Source organism: Phragmites australis, chromosome 24 (genome assembly GCF_958298935.1).
Source record: "Phragmites australis chromosome 24, lpPhrAust1.1, whole genome shotgun sequence".
NCBI classification, from domain to species: Eukaryota; Viridiplantae; Streptophyta; class Magnoliopsida; order Poales; family Poaceae; genus Phragmites; species Phragmites australis.
Genome location: NC_084944.1, coordinates 3581014 through 3603376, shown reverse-complemented (window position 1 = coordinate 3603376; position 22363 = coordinate 3581014). Strand labels below are relative to the sequence as shown.

Sequence of the window (22363 nt, the reverse complement as noted above, 5' to 3'; positions counted from 1 at the left end):
TAGGGCATGTTTGTTTTTTTTCGCCCCTATGAAGCCAAGCTAAAATTTGGTCATGCCAAAATTAAGGTCATGCTAAAATTTGGTCATACTAAGTATTATTTTGTTTGAGGCCAAGCAAAAAAATTGACCCGTCAAAAAATCGAGGCAATCATTTTGGACGTCAAAATCTTGTCTAGCTTCACTATAGAAAAAAATTGGCCAGCCAAATTTTTCAGGGTTCGGCCAAATTTTATCCTTGATCCAAACAAAAGCCAAATTTCCAGGATATGGCCAAATTTTGGCTTGGCTTCTTGGCGGTAAGAACCAAACAACCTCTTACTACATATCCGTACATAGGACAGATGAGCAGAATATCGTTTGTTGTGTGCATTGACTAACTGTGGATTTGTGGTGTGTTGAGAAAAATAATGAGATGGAGAAGTTTATACTTGGGCGAAGAGGACCCTAGGGGTGTCCAATGGGGTAGAGCCCTGACGGAAACTAGGTATCCTCAGCAGCGTAGGCATGGGCTGATCTGATGCAGCATATATGAGAAAGGTTGTCACGAGGGTCGAGAGGATGTACTCGTGTCGTGTGAGTAAAGATGTATCCCTTGTAGGGTGTAAGAACAATTCAAATTACCGCACTCTAGTCATGAGTATGCTAGGTGTCCTAACAGTTCATCTTAGTCTCTTAGAGTCACGTGATGTTCTTGATATGATGGTTATGTACATCGTGGATAAATATGACAAGGAAAGGTTGATGTGATATTTCGGTGATCATTTGGTTAAGGTTACTCGTTAAGCTATGGATAGATTTTGGGGGAAAAGGATCATGTCAGTCAAGTTATCTAAGTCTTTGTACTTCGGTGTCAGTGAAGAAATTTTTTTATTAGAATATGTTCATATTTAATATATGAATGTATTTGTGTTGTAAGATGTATAATTAAGGCACAGGGTTATTTCGGTGCCCTGGACTTGCCAGTGCCATGATCCGTTCGACCTATGACGCGTCGTCGCTGGTACATTCTCGAGCCGTATCATGCCCACAAAAGAGGGTCGTGTCAGTCAAGTTATCTAAGTCTTCATACTTCGGTACGTTGTCTTAATACTTAGCCGTGTTATGCATAGCACGCTAGACACAATAGTTACGCCCACGGTTCAAAAATGCGACGGTAATTGACGAAAAATCACGGTTACCGACTTTCTCGGTCTGGTTCGGTTTCAGAAACCGAACGGTAACCGAATTTGAATTCAAATTTTTTTAAAAAATTAAAAAAAATCTTTAAGAAACTAGACACAATTTTAAGACCTTCTGTGAAAAAAAAATTCAAAAATAATATCTTTTGCATCATATTCTATAGGGGGAAGTTTGAAAATAAAAATTAAAGCGTGCGACTGAGTTATTAACTCATGTTAAGAAAAAGTTTAACATGTAAACTTATTTTTTAAAAATGTATCTTAAGAGGATCTTTAAAATTGATTTCACTTTATTTAGAGTTTTATTAATTTCTCTATGATTTTTACAAAGTTCACAAGCATAAAGTGAATATGTTAAGAAACAACACTGTAACTAAATTTTCACGTCTACTATTATTTTTCCTACGTAAATCATAGTATAAATAAACTAATAAATGTGGTTTCACTAATTTTTTAGATGTGATGAGTCAGTTATGAATTAATCTAGTTGCAACATATTTACACAATCATGCATGTTATAATAACTAATTCATGAGTTCATTTATTTTTAAAAGACATAGGATCATGTAAGAAGACTAACAAAATTAGTTTCATGATTTTTGGATTAGCAAAGAGTAAACTATGCATTTAACTTGGTTTAACAAATATAATTTCTCACAGAAAATTTTGAACTTTTTTATGAGTATAAATACTTTTATTATGTAAATCATGTTACAAGTAAACCAACAAAATTTGTTTCACTTGATTTGAAGCTCAAATGAATTAGTTATTGATTTTACAAGATTAAGATAATTTTTGGGGTTTTTTTTTTGAACTTCACTGAAAATCGAGAAAACCGCTCGATAAATCGCAAAATGAATTTTGTCCTAAAATCGTGATTTTTTTTCAAATTTTAAATTTTACTAAATGAATTTTGTCCAATTTTTTTAAAATTTTCGACTGGTTAACACAGTAATCACGAAGAGCAGAGCTCGATAACCGAGCTCCGATCGGTAAGATGAACCTCGGTCGTTTAAATGGGCCAGGATTCCAGCTCATTCACATGGAAATATTCTATGTAAAATAGGCCATGATCCTATGCCATCTTCGCCGATCCAGACAAGGTGCCGCGTCCCCAAAAAAACAAAAGAAAAAGGGCAAGGAGCTGCTGATCCGATACCGTCAATTTTCGTACTAGAGGCAGGACTATGCGGACGGATCAAAATGAAGACAAGGAGCACTGGTGCACAATCAGTTTCTGACCAGGATATCAGATTGTACACTGCTTTACTTCTGAAAACGAAATCAAAATGTATTACAATGTTGAGTCGCACATCTATACATATTTGCAGTGCGAGAAATCATCACTTCTAACTTCTCGATACAACAAAAAAAAAACAGGGGTGAAGCTATAGGAAATCAAAAGAATGGCAGTACAACACAGAAGGAACAAAAAAAAGGCACCTTCTTTGCTACAAAGGGAAAAAGAAACATATACCGCTGACGATTTTACAAGAGAATCCACCTGGCAGATACACAGCATGTCGTTAGGAACCTTCCAGAGGTTAGCATAAACGTCAATACGTCATCACGCAAATAATGAAGTGTTTCGCACCTTCAGCTAGCATGTAATTCATGTGAAGGTGATAATCCTGTCTGAAATTCTTGTGCGGCACAGAGGGCACTCTGAACAGGCAAGCGAGCAAGGCTTGCACACTGAAAAGGATAATCGCGCGGTTAGTGAAAATGAAATATCAGCAAACTCAGCACATGAAAGCAATTCGCCGTAGGAGGCAGTTGCTTACAGCAAAAGTGCCGGCAAGGAAGCAATACTGCCGCAGTTGCAGATTCGAAACATACTTTGCAGACATGTGAATTCCCATCTTTATCACCCAAGGAATCAGTATCCTTTTCCTTCATCTCTTGAATTTTAGCCTGCGTGCAGAATAATTTATTAGATTCACAAGCGGCACGTATCAGCAATCCAGCAGCAACTATCACTTGATTTCACCAGTTGAATAGTTGAGCCAATTAATCTGTTTGCTTTCACCGATGGAGAAAATCCAAATAGTGGTTCAGACAGATCCACTAGTCCAGCCAACATGAGCTATGTTGCCACCCCTTAGCCTATTTGTGAAGATGTATCTACCAATTAAAAGCTGTTTACCTAGCTAAACTAAGATTCCATGCAGGCTACACAATTTACATAGTTAAACTAAGCTTTTTAGTCCCTTCTGTACATCAAGTTTTGCGAATATTTATTAACTACATAGGCACCACTACTGCTCCCACAGTCTACTTCCAGATTTTCAAACTTCCAAAGCCAGCTGTGCATGATGGTTGATGTACTAAGTTTACAGGAAGTTAAGAGCATACACGATATAACCATTTCAAAAGACTACTGTAATAAGAATAAACAAAAAATGTATATACCTTCAGACGAACAAGAAGTGGTTCAAACTCTGGACTTTTATGTTCTTCTGCAGTCAATGACTTCACAGTATCATCACAAACTTGTTTCTCAACTAAAGCAAAATTCTTGTCATCTTTGTTTTCCTTTGTGCCATTAGTTATATCAGCTAGGTTGACTGTTCGCTCATCAACATTCAAATCAGATATGCCTAAAGCTCCTCTCTTCAACTTAGCAACAAAAACCCACATGCCTGCTAAATCGTTTTCTAAAGATAGCTCCTTTTTCTTTGCCTCATCGAACTTTTTCTTGTACTCCTCTTCTAGAAGCTCCTTCTCTGCCAAAGCAGCTTCCAGAGCAGCCTCCCTCTGTCTTCTGGCCTGTAGCTCCATCTTCATATCCTCTAAATCGAGACTCCAAGTCCCAACCTCGTCCCTGCCCCTGCTGGTTGTGCGGCTCTTTCTACCATGAACCCTTGGATGTGCCATCTCCTGAGCAATTAATAACTCCTTTGCCTGCTTTGCATTTAGTACTGATAGCTTTGTAACTTCTTCAGCCAAATTCTTAAGTTCAACAGCAGCAGAAGATGCCAATTCTTTTGCATATGCTGCTTCCTCACTTAGTTTGTGGTTCTGATTGACCAAGTCACGATGTTCCTCAACAATTTTCAGATGCTCATGTTTCAGCTTTTCACTTTCAGCTTCCTGTCAAAGTACATCAGCAAAGTTGGTTAGCTTGAATGACGATAAGACAAGCATAAAACAGTATGCAGTTGCATGCGGTCATCTAATGAACATGCATACTGTTTCTATCAACCACACTTACAGGAAGAATGCATGAAATTTGGCAAAAGAAAGACAAGCAATGGTCCGCAAACCAATAATTTCGTAAATAATGTATTCTATATTGAACAGTATGCTGTAAATTGTACAGCCAGATATACTGCAAAAGGGAGTGAAATATACAAAATGAAAGAAACTACAAAAAAGGATCACTGAAATGCTTGGAAGAAATTCAGTTGAAAAGAACACAGACAGCGCAAGGATCAGTAAAAGAACCTTGGACTGAAGTTTAGATTTCAAATCAATAATCTCCTGATGTGTGCATTGCTCAGGGGATATGTCAACTTTTACTGAGAGTTGTTGCTCTAGGCGAAGAACTTTTTCTTGTAAATTGTTGATTTCCGCAGTCTGCAATTAACAAAACTTATAATTTAAACTTTTGCCAACTTACAGATTTTAAAATGAAAACAAAAAATGAAGAGAGAGAAAGAGAGAGAGAACCTTCTGTTGTAGCTGCTCCTGAAGGACACGATTATCGGCTGATTTTAACTGTCCCATGAAAAATCACAAACTGTTAGACTTATTAAAAAACATTTTTGGGGTAATTTAGTTTGATGAAAATCGCAGTGGGAGTTCAAGAAGTTCACCTCTAACTCAAAAGCCTTCTCACTGCATTGAGCTGTCAGTTTTGTAATAGTCTGTTTTCACAAAACCAAACATGTTACTATTGAAGGGAGAAAAATTGCAGAAACTGTTAAGACACACATCCATATAATGGACAGATCACCTGCTGCAAATCCACCATGGAAGCATTAGTAACTGATGCCTCACCACTTTCCATGATTTGTTGTTCCAGGGCTCGCATATGCCTTCTCTTTTGCTGGATTTCTTTCTCTAAATTCTCTATCTGTTATGTAGATATATATGGATATTAATGACAAATGATACTTTGAGTATTAAAATAGAGTGCAGAACCCAGCTACGTGGAATATTATTTTGCATGCCATGCAATTGAACAGAAAAGACTAATTATCATGCTTTTTGTCAGCTTGCTGCTTCCAAGTTTCGCAGCCTTTGCTATTTGTTCAGCTATTAATTTCTTTCCAGAAGTAACTCATATTGTACCATTAGTCACTACTGCTTCTTTAAATGGAACAAGATTGGATATTGAGCAAATGGTAAAGCTAAAAAGTGCTAAAGAGTAAGGGGAATACTTGGTCCTTTGTCCCTTCAGGGTCATCTATAGACTGTTCGATTAGTCTTTTCAGCGAACTGGTACCAAATGCAACCTCCCCTGCAAGCATCTTAATTTGCTCAATTAGTAGATCCATTTGATCTGATGCCGTGAACCCCACCTGACATGTCAAGCACAGTAAATTATAGCCAATAATAATTTATAAATTTATCATGCTCATTGTAATCCAAATATCCAATTAAATAAAGATTGTTCTGTTTATTGAATGTCTCTCATGAAAGCATATTCAGTAGGAAGCCATGGCCAGATTTTTAAACAAAGACCACTGTATGGTCCACCACCCAGTACAGAATAAATTTGTAGACAAAAGAGGATGCACATGAACAGGTATTATGTTAGGGTAAACATCCACAGGGAGGATAGCCGGGCAGCGTTGGCTGCTAGAGGAGGGATTAAATCATAGATTGGGGAGACAGAATATTGGGGGAGACTATGAAGAAGAGGACTAAGAACTAGATTGATTTCTCTTACTTGATTACAATAGATGTTATGTCCTCCTTTATATAGGAGCCGGCCCTAACAATCTAAACTAACCAATCTTATCTCTAACTAATCTAATCTGATCCCTAACAACTAACCTTATCTCTAACCTTATTTTCAGCGCATAACATATTCATTTTGTATTTTTAAAATAGTAGTCATGGAGTATATATCACAAATTTAGTAAGAGTTAAAAAAAAATTAGTTGAGTCACGTACACTTAGAAATTGTCTATAAGGAGTTGAGTCAAGTTGGCCCATAAGAGGGATACCATTGTATCTAATATCAATTGATTACTAAGCAAGAATGAATTGATGTCTCTCCCAAAAGTTCTCTTCATCTCAATCTAGAGCCTATCTCCCCCCCCCCCCCCTTCAAGCCATGGCATTTAGCGCCCTACTGCACTGGTTATCCTGTCTGGTTGTGAACTACTAACGTCCACAATAACAACAGAAAACACCTTATGAATAAGAAAAAAAAACATTGCAAATTAGTACAATGGGCAGGTGACGAACCTGCATTGAATCTGGTGCTGAACCAGTAACTAAAGAATGCTCCCCATTGGCAGATCTTAATTGATTGATCTCATCCAATGGGTCTGACAAAGCAGATGACTGAGAGTCATTCGCGGTGCCTTCGTTTTGGACAAATGTAGAACTATCTTGCGAAGTGCTTAACTTCTGAAATATACAGAACTAATTAGTGTTCCAATTAAAAAGCATGACTAATAACAGAAACATTAATGTAAAATATATACAAATGCACAGTAGTTCAGTAATGAACTAATGACCACTTACATCTTCCTCACTGACTGAATTCTGTCGTTGATGACTATCTGTCAAGGCAGGAATATTGTTCTTTGTGGAAACAAGTATTAACTTGGTCAAGCGTTGTATCCTGCTCATTAGAGCAGCTTTTGCTTCCTCTTCCTCCTCCAGACGAGACTGCATCTTTACCTGGCCCTCCTCCAACTAAAATTAAAAGAAAGAAAAGTACGCTTCAAGCATTTATCAACTTACAAACGCAAAAAAATATTCTATATGTACCCTTAAAGAGCTGAGTCAAATTTCAAGGAGCAGAGAACAACATAACTACAGCTTATTCCACCGTTCTATCCACAGTAACCAAATGGAACAGACCTGCTGACGTAAAATTGTAATTTCATCCTGACTAGCACCACCAATCATTCCCCTCCTTAGCTGGTCAAGTTCTTGCTTTAGAGAGGATATTTCTCTCTGATACTTCTTGATCAAAGACTTCTCATCAATTATCTGGACAGTAAAAATCAGTACGTCTGTTAGTTCATTCTCTAGAACAGTGGCATCAGAAATCAGTTTTGCATGCCTAAAATATTTACCCTGTTACGAGAGGCGTAAATTTCAACACGTTTTGCTCTGCTGGCAAATTTCAGTGTATTATGTGTTTCTTCCATGTTACTTGATGCCGGTGTAATTGTGCAAATTAGCTGCATTTGAAAAAGTTAGCATATCAGCTGACTAGATAAGAAATAGGTTTTGGTGGTTTACTTCGATGCCTCCACAATGGAGTGAGTTTCAAAAGGACTCCCAGATAGAAAGAAAAGGTTAATACTTACTGAGACATGGCCATGGCCACTCAATGATGACTGCAGCAGACGAGTCAACTTAGAATCACGATAGGGTATATGTGTTGCTCTCCCTTCACTGAGCTTGCCGATAACCTTTGAATTGAAAAATGTTCGAGTCAATAGAACTAGTAATGATGTTCAGAAATGGCTTCTTTTTTTTGCATAGAATCAAGCCAAGTATATCGCAATATTATAAGCTGTGAAAACAAATTTCTAGCAACACAACAAGCATCTACCAAGTGATTTCCATCACAATGACAAGTTTAATCTTGGTACAAGTTAAAGTTGTAAGACAGGGTCAACTTCTCAAGAAGCTGAGCTTAAGTTAAATCTATTGATGATACACCGGCAATCCTGAGTTGTCACAGGCAACTGGCAATGAGAACTTACTGTTCCAAGAGTTAAAAGACTCTTGTTGATATATGACCCTTCTCTTCTTCTTAACCCTGTAGTCTCTGTCTTAGAGCTCTCAGAGCCAGCTAGATCAATCAAATTCTAGAAAAAGAGAAAAGCATAAAAAGTGAGATTTGAAAGCTGGAGCAAGTGGAAAGTGAATACAATGTTGCTTATAACCAAAACATCGTACAAGCTGCGAGTACATGGCCCCATCATACTCATCACCGTGGGCACTGCTTTCGATCATCTGAATAAGAACACGGAAATACTACGCGTCAAATAAAGGAATACATCATATCACACATGTCGTTAAGAAATATGATACAGGTGAATCCAAGAACCCAGAAGCTTCTATGATATAAACAAGAACAAAAGGGAAACATTTGCAGAACAGCAATAGTCATTAAATGATGAAAGAATTTATGAACTCACCAAAGTGAAAATAGTATGACTTCGGCTGCTAAATAAGTTGAAGTTGTTAGAACCAACATGCCGATGTTCTGTCATGTTAAGTAGCGTTAGTTTCGATATCACAAAATAACTAAAGTCATGCCGGTTTTTTGTAAGTCATAAGTTTCAGACAAATGAAAAACAACTTTCATGTAGTTAAAATCATTGAGGTCTTGATTTATCAAAAAGATTTAGGTAACAAAATAAATAATAAGAAGTATGAAAAAGCGTGATTTATGATTGGTCACTTTCATACAGTGGTACTTGAGAATCTAAGAAAGCAGGAGAATAAGTAGGCTATGTTTTAGCCTATACTTCTGTGATAAAATCGATGACATTTTGGGTTTCAATGTAAAATAATTGTGTTTTTCCAAGCATGCCCAGTATTAACCATACATTGTGGTTGGGAATAGAGTATAGGCGGATTAGTCATGGTTGAAAATAGATTAACACAGAGGATATATGGGCGTGTTAATAAAGAATACTGTGTAATCCTAAATAATTTCTTAATGTGTGTGAATGGCTAGAATTTTGATTTTAACACGGCATTTAAACAAAAACTGTCATAGAAAGAAAATCATAAGCTTCACAACCAGACTAGAGAAAACATAAGCTGGATGATTAATAGCACGTGTCTCATCAAAACAAAACATTTCTGGTGCCCATCCAAGCCAATAAGTGGACAGGTAGAAACGTTGGAAGAAACCGTAAAAAGGATGAAACAGGAAGTATCAGACTATCTAATGAGATAATGCCAAAGACTTATTGTCACCTCTGACGGCCAAAACAAGAAGAATTATATTCAGTAAACACAACATGGTGTAAAACATGCCCTCAGAAATCATGGTGCTAGTAACATACTAATAATGGAGAAAGCAATTAATGTAATCACCTTCGCCTGCTGCAATAAAAGAAAGAACATGTCCTGGAGACAAAACAACTTCTTCTTTTATTCCTTCTACATATGTTCCCTATAGAGAGAAAGAAAAGGGAAGCCATTAGCTAAGCTCATAAACAAAATAGTCACTGCAACACATAAAGCTATATTCACTGTAAATAGGTAGTGCTGTAAATGAATAGGAAACAACATAGGAAGGTTAGATCATATCATGTTAATCACTCTCAAAACCAAATGGCATTCAACAATAACAGTGTGCATGATGGCTTAAGAATTTAATTACAAGTGCAAAGCAACAAACTGCATCAATACATCAATTCTGGGGTAAACAATTAGATATATTGTAGGCGAGTCATAACACAAATCAGACCATTCATTTTCATAACTTGCAACTAAAACAGTGTGTTAGAAGTATTAGTCAATTCACTACATCATGAGAATACATCAAAGTTCCAGGGAAGATAATTGATAAGAACAACATCAGTAGAAGAAAGCACCGAAGATGACTAAAAAATCAGGAAGAGATGTGAAACAGACAGATAGGAATTTAACAGCATAGATTCAAGAGCATGTCAATAAGATAGTCCAAAAGTTGTAGAGACTTAAACCTGTGCATCCTCCCTCACACGCAGATTTTGGCCAGTAGGATCAAGTAGATCATTTATCACCTGAAATGAGATATACAGATTGAATCTATCCATATAGTACAAGCTGAATGTGTACAAGAACACATGTAACCTTGCAATAGAATACTATTGAGCTACATGCACCAATAGTTCACCCAAAAGCCTAAGCTAATGGGGAAAGGTGGGCAATTCACATATACTTCAACACTCCCACTCCCCCTCACATAGAGGCTTCCTCAGGCCTTATACGTGGGAATAGGAGTCGGCTGCAATTTTTTGTTTAATTGCGCACGTTAGGACTCAAACTCGAGACCTCTGGCCATGATATCAGATTGAGATGCATGCACTAACCAGTTCACCCAAAAGCCTAAGCTAATGGGGAAATGTAGACAATTCACTTATACTTCAACAAATACAACAACCAAAAAAATTCTTAGTACTCGAAGAAAGTAAAAGGAGACTCAATATTTCTCCTATTTGCTAATATGCCCACAAATTATAGTACCACTTGGCCAGTATTTGTACAGCATGTGACCTACTATTGTAGAACACGTATAAATTATGCATAACTAAAAATATTTGTAACCAGCAAAACAAAAAAGGATATATGACTACACAAAGTGGGTGAGCGTTTTAGGTAGGGTTGTCAAACAAGAACCCTTTTGGTGGAGGGCCAATCAAGACAAAAATATAGGATGAATTAAGGAAAGCTTTTGTCAACTAATCGGATAAAGTAAGACTAAATGCATGCCTTGCAAGAAATTTATGAAAACGAAACATTCTCAAACTGGCTCAGGTAGTATACCTCGTTATAGATTTCGAGATACGACACACGGAGCAAAAATTCCCTTCCAGGAGTCTGTTGATAAAGATAGGAAAAGCAAGGGTTGAAGTTATGTGATAGCCAGAGTAGATGATGAAATACAGGATAGAATTGAGCATATTAGATCACATGGTACAGCTGAAACAGTACGATTAAAAGAAAATGGGATCTGTAAATATTCTGGTTCTGGGAGATGTCAACCTTCCCACTCAGGCTCTCACAACCCTTAACCAAATGAATTATAAGTTGTTCCCTCCTCTTGTTGGATAAGATCTAACCAGGGTATGAATAAAACCAACTAGTAAACTCTACAAAATGAAGAATGTTTCCAGGCAGCTAATTTCAAGAAAGGGACACCTTACAATTAAACAGATGAAGACTTGAAGCTCTAGCCATGGATATTCTTTGGCTACAAGAAAACACATGCCTAAGAGTTGTAAACATGACTTGCTTTGGTAATAAACACTTACACAGTGTTCTAGACAATGTCATTCATTATTATCAATACACACAGAAGATTGCTACGAGTGACTAAGAGGACATCGGTGCAGATTTAAGATTATTCTTTATTAAGTAAAGTGTTCCTCCATTTTAACATTTAAGGAATCGTAGAAGTATGATTGCTTAATATTGTGTCTTTGAAGTATTTACTGTCATACATCTTGGATCATGCTGAAGACATCCTTGATGGCTAGTGGAATTATTCCAGGACAATTTTGGTCACCCTGCAAAAGATCAGGAAAACAAAAGGATCAGTATAAACATCAATCCTTCCTTCATAAATCATGCAGGAACATATATTTAACAAAAAAAAAATCATGAAAGTGAACATTTCAAAGTCGCACTCATAAGTCATGGTTGCTATAATTAGCAGTAGCAGTTGTAGAAAATATCTTACAAGTAGAACTGCATTGGAAGAAATGTGCTAGAGGCTGATTCAGGACCTTAACAGGGAACCTGGATAAACTAAGCACAGGCACATGTAGCCTATAGGTACAGCTTTCCTAGGAAAATATCTTGTCAATTATTCCAACAGATTTTGGATGTAAGAACTTACATGCATTGTGTGGGTCTTCCCACTACTTGTGACACCATACGCGAAAACTGTACCTGCAAGTTAGTACAAAGTTGTGTCAGAAATGCAATTACTTTGATAAGTAAACATTTCATTATAAAAGGTAAAACATAAATTCTATAAGAAATCAATGTCAGTGCTACAATCAAGGGTAGAAAATGAGTGTAGTTAGGAACAAATTGTGCACCATGAGTTCATCGTGATGAGAGTAATATTACTTATGCACATAGTTCTAAAATTCATCATTAAAAAATGTGTTCAGATTATCTTATCTTAAGCCGAAATAGCATACTATCATAAAAACAATGTGTAAGATGATCTAGATAAGCCAAAAGTGACATACCATTTATTCCCTCCATAGCACCTTTCACTACAGGACGGGCTGCAACATCATAGACAGCCTCGGTTGCGGTCGAAGGCCCAAAAACTCTATCTACAAAAAATGAACAAAGGGAGAAATGGCCATTAATTATCAAATAGATGCCAAGTTGATATAAGGATGAATACACCATAAACAGTGTTATATGTCTTAATCTGCACATCAAATTGCGTCCTGGATTTGGTCAAATTGATTGACTGTGATCAGGAACATATACAGGAATTAGCAATTGAACTTATCCAAAAATACTGTAATCAATTTCACTATGACAGTCTTTTTTCCTCCTCCTTTCAGCTCATGCGTCAACTTTCCATTTTTGAAGACTGCACCTCAAGGCCTCAGGCCCATCCATCTCCCGCAGTTCATGTTAGTGCAGAATAACAGATCCATAGAAGACCACATAAACCCTGATGGATTCTACACAAATTGCAATGCATCTTGCTGGCGAACAACATTTTTTTTTTTTTGCAAAAAAGATGCTAGCACTTCCTGACTCAATTTTGCAAGTTTCTACAGCCCAGCAGGTGATCGGACCTAAAGACTGTTTCAGAGCGCAAAGCTTTCTGTATACTTATTCCTCAAAAGAAATTATGATTGCACGATGCACCAATTTCCATACTAGCACATCAACTGTAACTTGGAAGTCTGAACAGCAATCATATATGTCCACATGATGCCGCAAATCAGTGTATAAGACTACAACTTCGGGGATCTGCAGTACCCACTTTGGCACATCCACATCTCAGGGGAAAATGTCTTGCCTGTGAATAATATTCGTTATAGGTTCATACCCACACACTACAGTGAGAAAAAGAAGGATCTGACCAATCCCATATGAGCCCTATGCTTCTTCAAAACCAACAGTCATTACTAATTAATGTCCGGTTGTAGCATGGACTCATTTCATGTTGACACCGATCAGGAAGCCTTGTTCTTAAGGCGGTAAGGCCAGGCACGGCGACTCACCCCCTTCCAATCGCCTAAGCGCTCAAGGAGAGGCGATAAGGCGACGCCATACACAGAGCCATACATGCAGCAAAGTGTATTTTCTAGAGGAAAAATATAAATGAAAAGGGGAAAAGAAGATAGATGAGCCAGCTTAAGGCACAGCCCACTCAACCAAGTTAGCCCAATTTGTCCCCAACCCACACCAGAAGGCAACTAAACCTACTTGCACCCCTTCTCTCTGTCTTCCTCACCCTTCTCCTCTCCAGCCACCGCCATCTCTCTTCCTCTTCTCCCTCTCGTCCTGCCCCTCCCACTTCCTCAGCCTCCAAGGTCCAAGCTTCTCGTCGCTACCCCATCCATCTCTATCTCCCAGGCATCCACCCCACGAACTGGACGACGATATGGCGGTTGGAGAGGGACAAATGGCGCGGGAATCAGGACGGAGAGGGGCAGGTGAGGCCAAAATCAAGCCGGAGAGGTGTGGGTGACAGTGGAATCGACTGGAGAAGGATGGGCGACGGCGAGCATTAGTGAAATCAAGGCATGCACATAAGGCAGAGGTGACGCCACTGCACCTCGCCTGGACGCCTAGGCGATGCCTTAAAAAGCATGTTAGGAAGTATACTCCAGACTACTCATTGTACTCAACATCAGTTGAATTAAGTGCACAGCCAACAAAGACAAGGTCAAACGTCAATATACATTTGAGGTTCCTTTGCAAGCAACCAAATAGGACAGCATCCTAGTAGACCATGATAACAATGTACTATATGCACCTCATCTGTGAATGACACGGATGAGTTTTTTCTTAGGGATAGCATGCATGCATGCTGTACCGACAACAATTTTGCAAGCACCACAAACTGCAATCTACGATGTTAATGAGCCCATCTATTTAACATGTGACATTTCTTGAATTGCTCTTCAAGAAATCAAGACCAATTTTACCCCTTTCGGGCTAGTTCTGTGATTATTTCTTTGACCAAGCTTTCAAACAGTCTATTGATCCAGGAACAAGCTGGGTGGTAGCAGCTGAACTAATGCTGCAAACATAAAGTTTGATTCATCATCCAAAGCAGTCTGAATAACAGAAAGTCGTAGGATACCTTAAAATTACCAATCGAGAATCAGCAGCAAGCAGTCCTCTAAAATCAGCTTGAAAAGGCAATGAAACAATGTGACCCTCATAAATAATAACTATATATCATCTCCACACTTCCACAGTAACAGATGCCTTTCAGAATCTTCCAAAAATGCAGACCAGGACCTACATTGTAGTTTCACCATCAAGCCCCATCTAACCTCCAATGCATTTGCGTATGTCTACAATTGTAACAAACTAAGCACTAATTTCAGCAGCGCGTCGCATATCCTCTGAAATCCATAGTCATGAGCCATATCAATAAGCATGCCATAAAAATTGCATCCAGCAGACGAACTAGTACATTAAATTGTCGAAATCCATAATTATTTTTTGGAAGCCCCAAAATCACAGAAAGTTCAAAAGTACTATTCCAATTCAAATTTACCCAAATCGCCCATCCCACAACCTGCATTGCCCGATTGACCGAAGAAGAAACTGAAGCCTACTCACCATAAGCATAGGCCGTCGCCGGGTTGTACTCGCACCTCACAAGCCGATCCCCATCCGGATACCACGAGATCTCGTCGCCGCGCTGGAACTCCCGCTCACTGCAACCGCACCAAATTCAGCTCAAAACCAGGTCACGCACCCCCCAAATTTATCCACAACCCGTCGCAAACAGATCCGCGCAACCCCCTCCGAGATCCCCACCTGAGCGGCCGGAAACGGATGGTGACGGAGATGCTGTCGCCGGATCGGGAGGTGTCCTCGATGACGAGCTCGTCAGCGCTGGGGAACGGCACTGGCGCGGGCACCGGAGCCGGAGCAGGCGCTACGGATGAGCCGCGGCGGCCGGGGGTGGTGGACCTCGAGCTCCCCCCGCCCCCGCCGCCGTAGAATTGGGAGCTAACGGAGGACGGGGACGAGCGCGGGATGAGGCGGCCACCGGAGAAGTACGAGCTGGAGGACGACGACGACGCGGTGGGCGGGCGCCGGAGCCCCGCGGAGAACGGCGAGCTGCTCCGCCTTGACGACGACGACGACGGCCGTGACGACATAGCGGGTGGATCTCGCACCCCCCCCCCCCCGGGTGAGGCGACGACGCGGCGGTGAGCTGGGGCCCTGGCGCCCTGCTCTGCAGCACGGGAGGAGGCGGCGAGCGGAAGGGAAGGTATCGGGAGGTCACAGGTTTCACATGGCCTGCTCCAAAAGAGGCGAGCGGCCACGGCGTCGCGAGTTTAAAAGCGACCGCAGCGCAGCGCAGCGCACAGGAGGTGGGAGGCGACACTGCAGTACTACTCCTCCCCTACTGCCGTAGGCGGCAGGGCGTCGCGAGGGGATGGGGACCGCCCGCAGCCACGTGGCAACGCCACGAAACTGCCATGCGGGGCCCGGGCATTGTGGGGCCCACGCGCCAGGCACGGCCGGTGGGACCTGGTCATTTGAAATGGAGGGACATGGGAGGGGAATGCGCGTGGTGGGCGGGAATTACTGCGGCGTGTCTAGTTTCTTGCGGAAAATTTTAAATTTTCACAGGGAAAGGTGAGCGTGGGGCCCAGAAGTCAGTGAAGCGGGAGGCGGCAGTGAAAAAAAGGGGAAAGCGGAGGGGTAAACCACGAGCGTGCACCGTGCCGTGCGGCCTTTCCGGGGAAGCAAGCCATCTGCTGCTGCGGTGTGGCACTACTAGTCGCTGCCGCTTCTGTACCGAGGAGGAGGTTGGTGCGGCTGGTGGCATGGGTGGCGCACCAGCTTTTGTTTGGTTTATTGATGAATTTGTTTTATTTGATTGATGCGTTGTTGTTTTCGATGTAGTTTCAAATGTGAATTTGAATTCGCGATAACGACAGGGGGCGTGCTTATTGGCTAACAATAGATTATTTAAAATACTGATGAAAACTTAAGGTTTTCATAGCACACTTTACGTTAAGTCGTCATGTTGTTAATTTGTATTTAGATGTATTTAGAAGGAAAATGTTTTTTGCCTGCTAGCTTACTCTAGCTAGCTCAACCACTTCTAAACTTCTTTGGAAAGGTATTTATTGGGATGTAGTGGTCGAAGTTAATGCTACTAAACCACCCGCTTGAGTCTATTTCCTAGATGAGAAATTAATTTCATTAATTTGAACCTAAATAGTCGGATAAGTTTGCAATGGCGGTACACGATAGAAATTGCTTAATTGAAAAGGAAACCCACGAGTTAAGAAAAATGGAATTGCAGCTGACAATAATTTAACAACCATAGACAAGAATAGACATTGACTTTGAAAAGCAAGGATTTTACTACTTAGTGATGTACCTTCGGTTTTCTTTTTATTTCAATACCCTCTTTAAGAGTTTGACCATCTGCTGAGCTATACTGCCACACACGAAAAGCTCGGTAACAGCATATGCAAACTGACGGAGCAGGAATTATTTCCAAAATGATTCGCCGATTTTATAATTAAAACATACTCCATCCTTTTCCAAAGATGATTCGTTATGTGCGTTGGAGATTTAAGTCACAGTGTTACTCTCAAACATCCCATCAAAACAACTGTAAAATCTCGAGCAGATTTCGGTGCAAGCGTATATGTGGAAGGCGAAGAAAACCAGCATTAGGACAAGAACACAGAGCAGATCATGGTTGTTGGCATGTCATACTGATGCCGGGACCCAAGCTCGGTCTCTAGCCATAATGCTCGGAATTCAACATCTCCACATGCCTGATATGTGGGCAACACGCAGTGATGCCATTCAGAACAAAAACTATCATGTCGCATTCTCACCGAACAAAAACTGTGTGGGTCATGTTCATGTGTGCCCACTGAATTCACTATTGAGTTGTTGCTGTCCAGTAGATCATTTGAACAGGACAATGTACAAACACAAGGCTGAATTATGATATATCATACTTTTGCCTTGCTCCTATAATTTCCACACTTGCGATGAAAAGTAGTATGTCTTGCTCCTATAATTTTCCACACTTGTGATGAAAAATAGGGCGCAAAATAATGGATCTTGGACACATGGTGCCAACCACTGGTTGGTCAAACTCTGCAATCCTCTCCTACAAAAACTGCTGCTGCAGCAGCATCTAACTGAGAGATTCTTCGATATCAGCCACCTGTATCGCTGCCGATTTAAGTAACCTCAAGTAGAGACATGGTTTAACCTGTTAGGTAATCACTCGAGCAATATTATATCGAGAGGTAGATCAAGACAACTGCACAGGGCCAATCATATGAGGCGTCTAAGCTCACTGCCAACTAGGCCACACTAGCATCCAATTTCCAAACTGACACTGGAACAAACGAGTAGAGTATTGACAGAATGTGCAAATATTTTAACCATGGGAGGAGAGGAGGCATCCATGCCATGCGGAGTTTGTCTCTGCACCCACTGGAAATTCCCTTCCACAGATAGAGGCATGTCTGCCGAGTAGAGGGCATATTTGGTTGGTAGTCACATATTGTCACAATTAAGGTTAAGCACATTTCGAAATGGTGATGTGCTTAACTTTGTGGCCAAGTAGAGTTGTTTGGTTGGTTGCCAAATCTTAGTTAAGTTGTGGCAAATTGAGTAAGGCTACCATTTGGATTTCCACCACAAGACCTGCCCACAAGATCTGCCAAAAGACTGGCAAAAATATATGGCAACCATTTGATTTCTAGCCAAAATTGGATGCGGTAACCCCAAAGCTCATATATCTTTTTGTTGCTACATGTTTAATAAGCTTAATTGGTACCATCATGATGCAAATTCAAAACAATTTTTTTAGGAAAATCCAAAGCAATTAGCTATTGCAAAACCTAATAAAATGGGCTAAAACTACCTATACTCACAGTCCGCGCAAGCATCGGCCCAAGAGGAAGCATATCCGTCTCATTCCTTTTTATTTTCCCAGATCAAACATAATTTTTCAATCAAACAATCCATCTCATCCTTATCTCTTAGTTCTCTCTCATACTTTCCACCGAATAGGAACGCTTCTTGTTCTCTCGTTCCCCCTTGCTGCCTGACTCCTCCACCGCTTAGATCTATATGGTGGTAAATGTATAGCATATATTGAGTTATCTGATATTTGTATCCGTCAAAACACAAATATATATATATATATATCTGTATTCGTATTTATTTCTGAAATATATACTAAAATAAATGTATCCTTATTCGTTTCCGAGATTCGGATTCAAACGTGGATATCCGAATTTGAGGGTGGAAATAGATATATCTGTGTCCGCTAACTAGGGAACCAAATTTTGCTAAAGTTTTAGAAATTTAATAGGTGAACGAAATTGATATATTCCGGCACAATCAAATTGAAACAAATTTTAGTTAAATTTTATAAGATTTCAGTCAAATTTTATCAAATTTAAGTCAAAATTGACCAAAAATTTAAATTTCTGACATGAATTTCAAATGAAATTTCTAAAATTTCGGTAATTCCAGTAAATTCGAAACGTGAACGATTTTTTTGCGCTCAAAATAAAAATTCTTGCCGTTAAAGGTGTAGGATATTCGCATATAATCCGATCAAAGTAGATATCAGAATGTGGATTCGTATTCATATTTAAGGATATTCGGATCCAAATTCATATTCAAATTAAAATATAAATAACAATATAAAAAATGTACTATCCGATCCGTTTTCACTTATGGATTTGCTGGCTCCATCGACCAATAGCCACCGCTAATCAAATAAGGTGCCCTCTAATCATGTGTGTGATCCGCTTTGCACTATCTCCACCTGTTCATCTCCTTCTTCAACCAGTGCTAGCCTCCGCCATCTGGGCGAATCTTTGTTACGGTGATACACACGGCAGACGCCTAACTTTCGATGACTCGCCAAATTGCGAAAGAGAAACAAATGGTGGTCTAACCGGTTGTGACACGCCTAATTCTCGCTGTGGGAAGTTACTGGCTCCAACCAAACATGCCCTTGCAAGCCGCATGTGCCCATCACGCCATAAATATAATGCTGAAGATTAGAGAACCGTCCAATGAGTCACCTCCTGCCAATCTTCAAATTTAAACAAAGCCACAGACAGGGTCAATGACTTCAGTAAGAAAACATTATCTAAAAACACACTGCTCCACGTAGAATAGGATTCTCCTTTTCGTTTTTGTTCTGCACCGGTGTGCAGGATAGTACATCACCCTCACAGGCTAGGAGCAGAACAGAGAGAACTGTCGTGTGCTTCGCAAGAGACGTGGTGGGGCCCTGAGACCTTTGGCGTGGACCGTGGAGCCAGGCAACGTGGGGTTGCGTCCCGTGCATGGGCCGGGGGCCCAGTAGGACCACGGGGACTGGAGGACGACGGAACAGAGGCCGAGCACGGATGAAACATGCACACATCAGTACACGACGTTTACTGCTTGCAAGCAGTACAACGTTATTGCTGCATGAATTCGGTTTACTTTTTACCGCTGGCGCAACGCGTGGATACATGATTGCGTAATTTATCATCAGTTGTGCCCTCTTCATCTTAAAATAGACGATATTTAAAGATAAATATAAGTGTTAAAATAAAATAAAATGAGCATCTTTAATATCATTCATTGTATGAGAAATAAAACTTGCTTTAAAAAGAAAGTTAATTAATAGAGAAATAAGATTAAAAAACTTGATCTAAGGTTACCTAAAAATTGTAAAATATCATATATTTTGAATATTGTAAAAGAAATTAAAATATTATGTATTTTGAGATGAAAGGAGCATTGCTTTTCCTCCATTGCTGCAGTAGAATTATTGGTACCATACGAGTACCTGGCTACCAGTCACATGCCAACGGTCGTAGCAGCTGGGGAATCCTGAAGCTAGACTAATGCCAAAGCAGTCTATTGACAGACGGCGACGACGAAACGGTGAGGCACAGCCAATCCACTTCCGTTTCGGGAACTTTTTTTTATTTTTTTATCTGTTAAAACAAAAATTGTAAATATATGTGGCCGTATAAAAATTTGCAAATTTAGATTTCTTTTGCAGTTGGATTTCTGAAATTTGTCTTGTCTATTTCTCATTATACAAGTAATTATTCGAGTTGAAATTTTTTGAAGTGCTAGATGATAGCATTCTATAAACACATAATTTTTTTTCATAATTTTTCATGACTATTTCGATAATATTTTGAATTTTGAAAATATTATAATACAATATTTTTAAATTTTTAAACTTGCCAACCATCGGAAGGATGACATGTTTTTGACAGATAGAAAGTAAAATTTCACCGAAATTTCAAAAAAAATGGAGGGAGAATGAAATATCTAATTTTGGATTTCTCTTTGACTGACATACAGGACCCACATAGCAGAGGGTTAAAAATAACCGAAATTTGAGTGAATTTTCATGAATTTTGATCTTCTCACCGGTGAACGAAAAATGTGAAACAAAATTGAAATCTAGATTTGTAATTTTCAAAACACGCATATATTTATAAATTTTTATAAGAATAAAAATTATCCTTTTGCGACTAGAGTCATGAAAGCCAAGAGGAGCATCACGTGGTCGCGGACTGTTCGGTGACGCTACTGTCTTCGCTCTTACTACCTGCAATACCCCGTCACTTTCTCGGGTCCTGACAGAGAAAGAAAAGGCTGGAGCCTGGACGTCGGCTACAACACCCATCGTTCTCGAGTAGGAGTACTATCAACTATCAAGCCAAGAACCCATTAGATAGTCTTTTTGTAAAGTTTCTTTGCATTGGCTCGTCATATACTCTGATGTTCTAAAGTGTCAGCCATGGCCCTCCATATGTTCGAGTGTTCCTGGCCTTACAAGTTACTCTAAACAAAAAGAAAGGAAAAAAAAAATGGAGAGCTGGCAGTCTGGTGCAGTCCAGGCACCTGCACCAGCTGACCTGCATGATTCTACGTCGGTGAGTACGGGAGTGGCGCTGGGGACGGATTCCTGCTGTCTGCACGCGCAAGGTTCCACAGGAAGACAGGCTGACAGGCATGCAGTACGTACGTACGTGCCCGGCGAGTTGGGACGAAATTCTCTGGCCGGACTCGGGTACAGGGACACACCCGTTGGAACCCGGAAGGCAATACGTGCATGCTACCGCGCGCACGGTACGAGAGGACCTGGCAACGCTCACGTAGTCACGTCGGACGCGAGCGCGATGACCGGAAGGGAGATCGGCCGGCGGCATGCATGCCCGTGATCGATCCGGGCACGCCGCTAGCGCGCCATCGATGCCTGCCTGGCATCCGCGTCCTCCGTTTCATCGTATTGGTTTAGGTTCTGTGGTACAACTTTTGTTTACGAATTCTGTAGAATTTTATAGAAGCTGTGTTAAATGGTAGAATTTTATAACAGATTATTAACAAGTAGATTTTAAAAATAAACTGTATAGTTTGAAAAAACAGAATCTGTTTTCCATATGATTCTTAAAAAGCAAATTATACAGAAGTACTAACGATGCCAAATAATACCTTATTTCAGTCGGGACACAGATGGACTCACACGGATTTTACCAAACACAGCCCACAAAGATGTAATTTCTCTGAAAACAAGGCCCGATCCAACAGGCAGTTGCAAATTCAGGCCTGCTGAAAGCGTGGAGACCTGGAATGCTACGCGTGCGTCGCCGGGGTTTCGACCACCATGTTCCGCTTCTTTTACGAACCAGATCACCGCGAACAATTCTGGAAAAAAAATATATCAGGGAGGTGGGAGATTGAGTGGTGAGGCACCATACGGAGTTTCAAAGCCAGAAACGATCGATAGTGTGAGAAAAATCAAGAGTAGAAATTGCCGGTGGATGGCAGGACTCAGGAGCAGCTTGTGTCGTAGTCCTCGTTCCTCTTGTCAAAAACCTGCTGTTCAAGGGTCCTCTGCGAACAAGTGCGATCGTGCTTGGGAAAGCCTCGTCGGCATTTCATCATTTCCCCCCGAACGGAACCAGCATTTCATCTTGGTTTGGTGAAATATAAGAATCCGAACTGAGACCGGAATAACCTGGTACCCGTACAACAAGATTTGGAACAAAATCATTCCTAAAAGTTAGAGAATC

General features: G+C 40.2%; 1 protein-coding gene across 1 annotated transcript; it reads right to left on the bottom strand.

Moving 5' to 3' along the window:
* Window positions 1–2427: 2427 nt before the first annotated feature.
* Window positions 2428–15642, bottom strand: LOC133907288 (kinesin-like protein KIN-7K, chloroplastic). Its single transcript, XM_062349284.1, has 25 exons — window positions 15081–15642; window positions 14880–14977; window positions 12302–12391; window positions 11941–11993; window positions 11543–11608; window positions 10866–10919; window positions 10043–10102; window positions 9429–9507; window positions 8519–8586; window positions 8277–8333; window positions 8081–8185; window positions 7679–7783; window positions 7442–7549; window positions 7224–7355; window positions 6882–7055; window positions 6600–6764; window positions 5564–5704; window positions 5137–5256; window positions 4997–5047; window positions 4851–4898; window positions 4626–4757; window positions 3591–4271; window positions 2963–3092; window positions 2773–2873; window positions 2428–2682 (listed from the first exon to the last, which is right to left on the bottom strand). The coding sequence occupies exons 1-24, from the start codon at window positions 15425–15427 to the stop codon at window positions 2791–2793; spliced, it is 3147 nt and encodes a 1048-aa protein (XP_062205268.1). The 5' UTR covers window positions 15428–15642; the 3' UTR covers window positions 2428–2682; window positions 2773–2790.
* Window positions 15643–22363: the final 6721 nt, after the last annotated feature.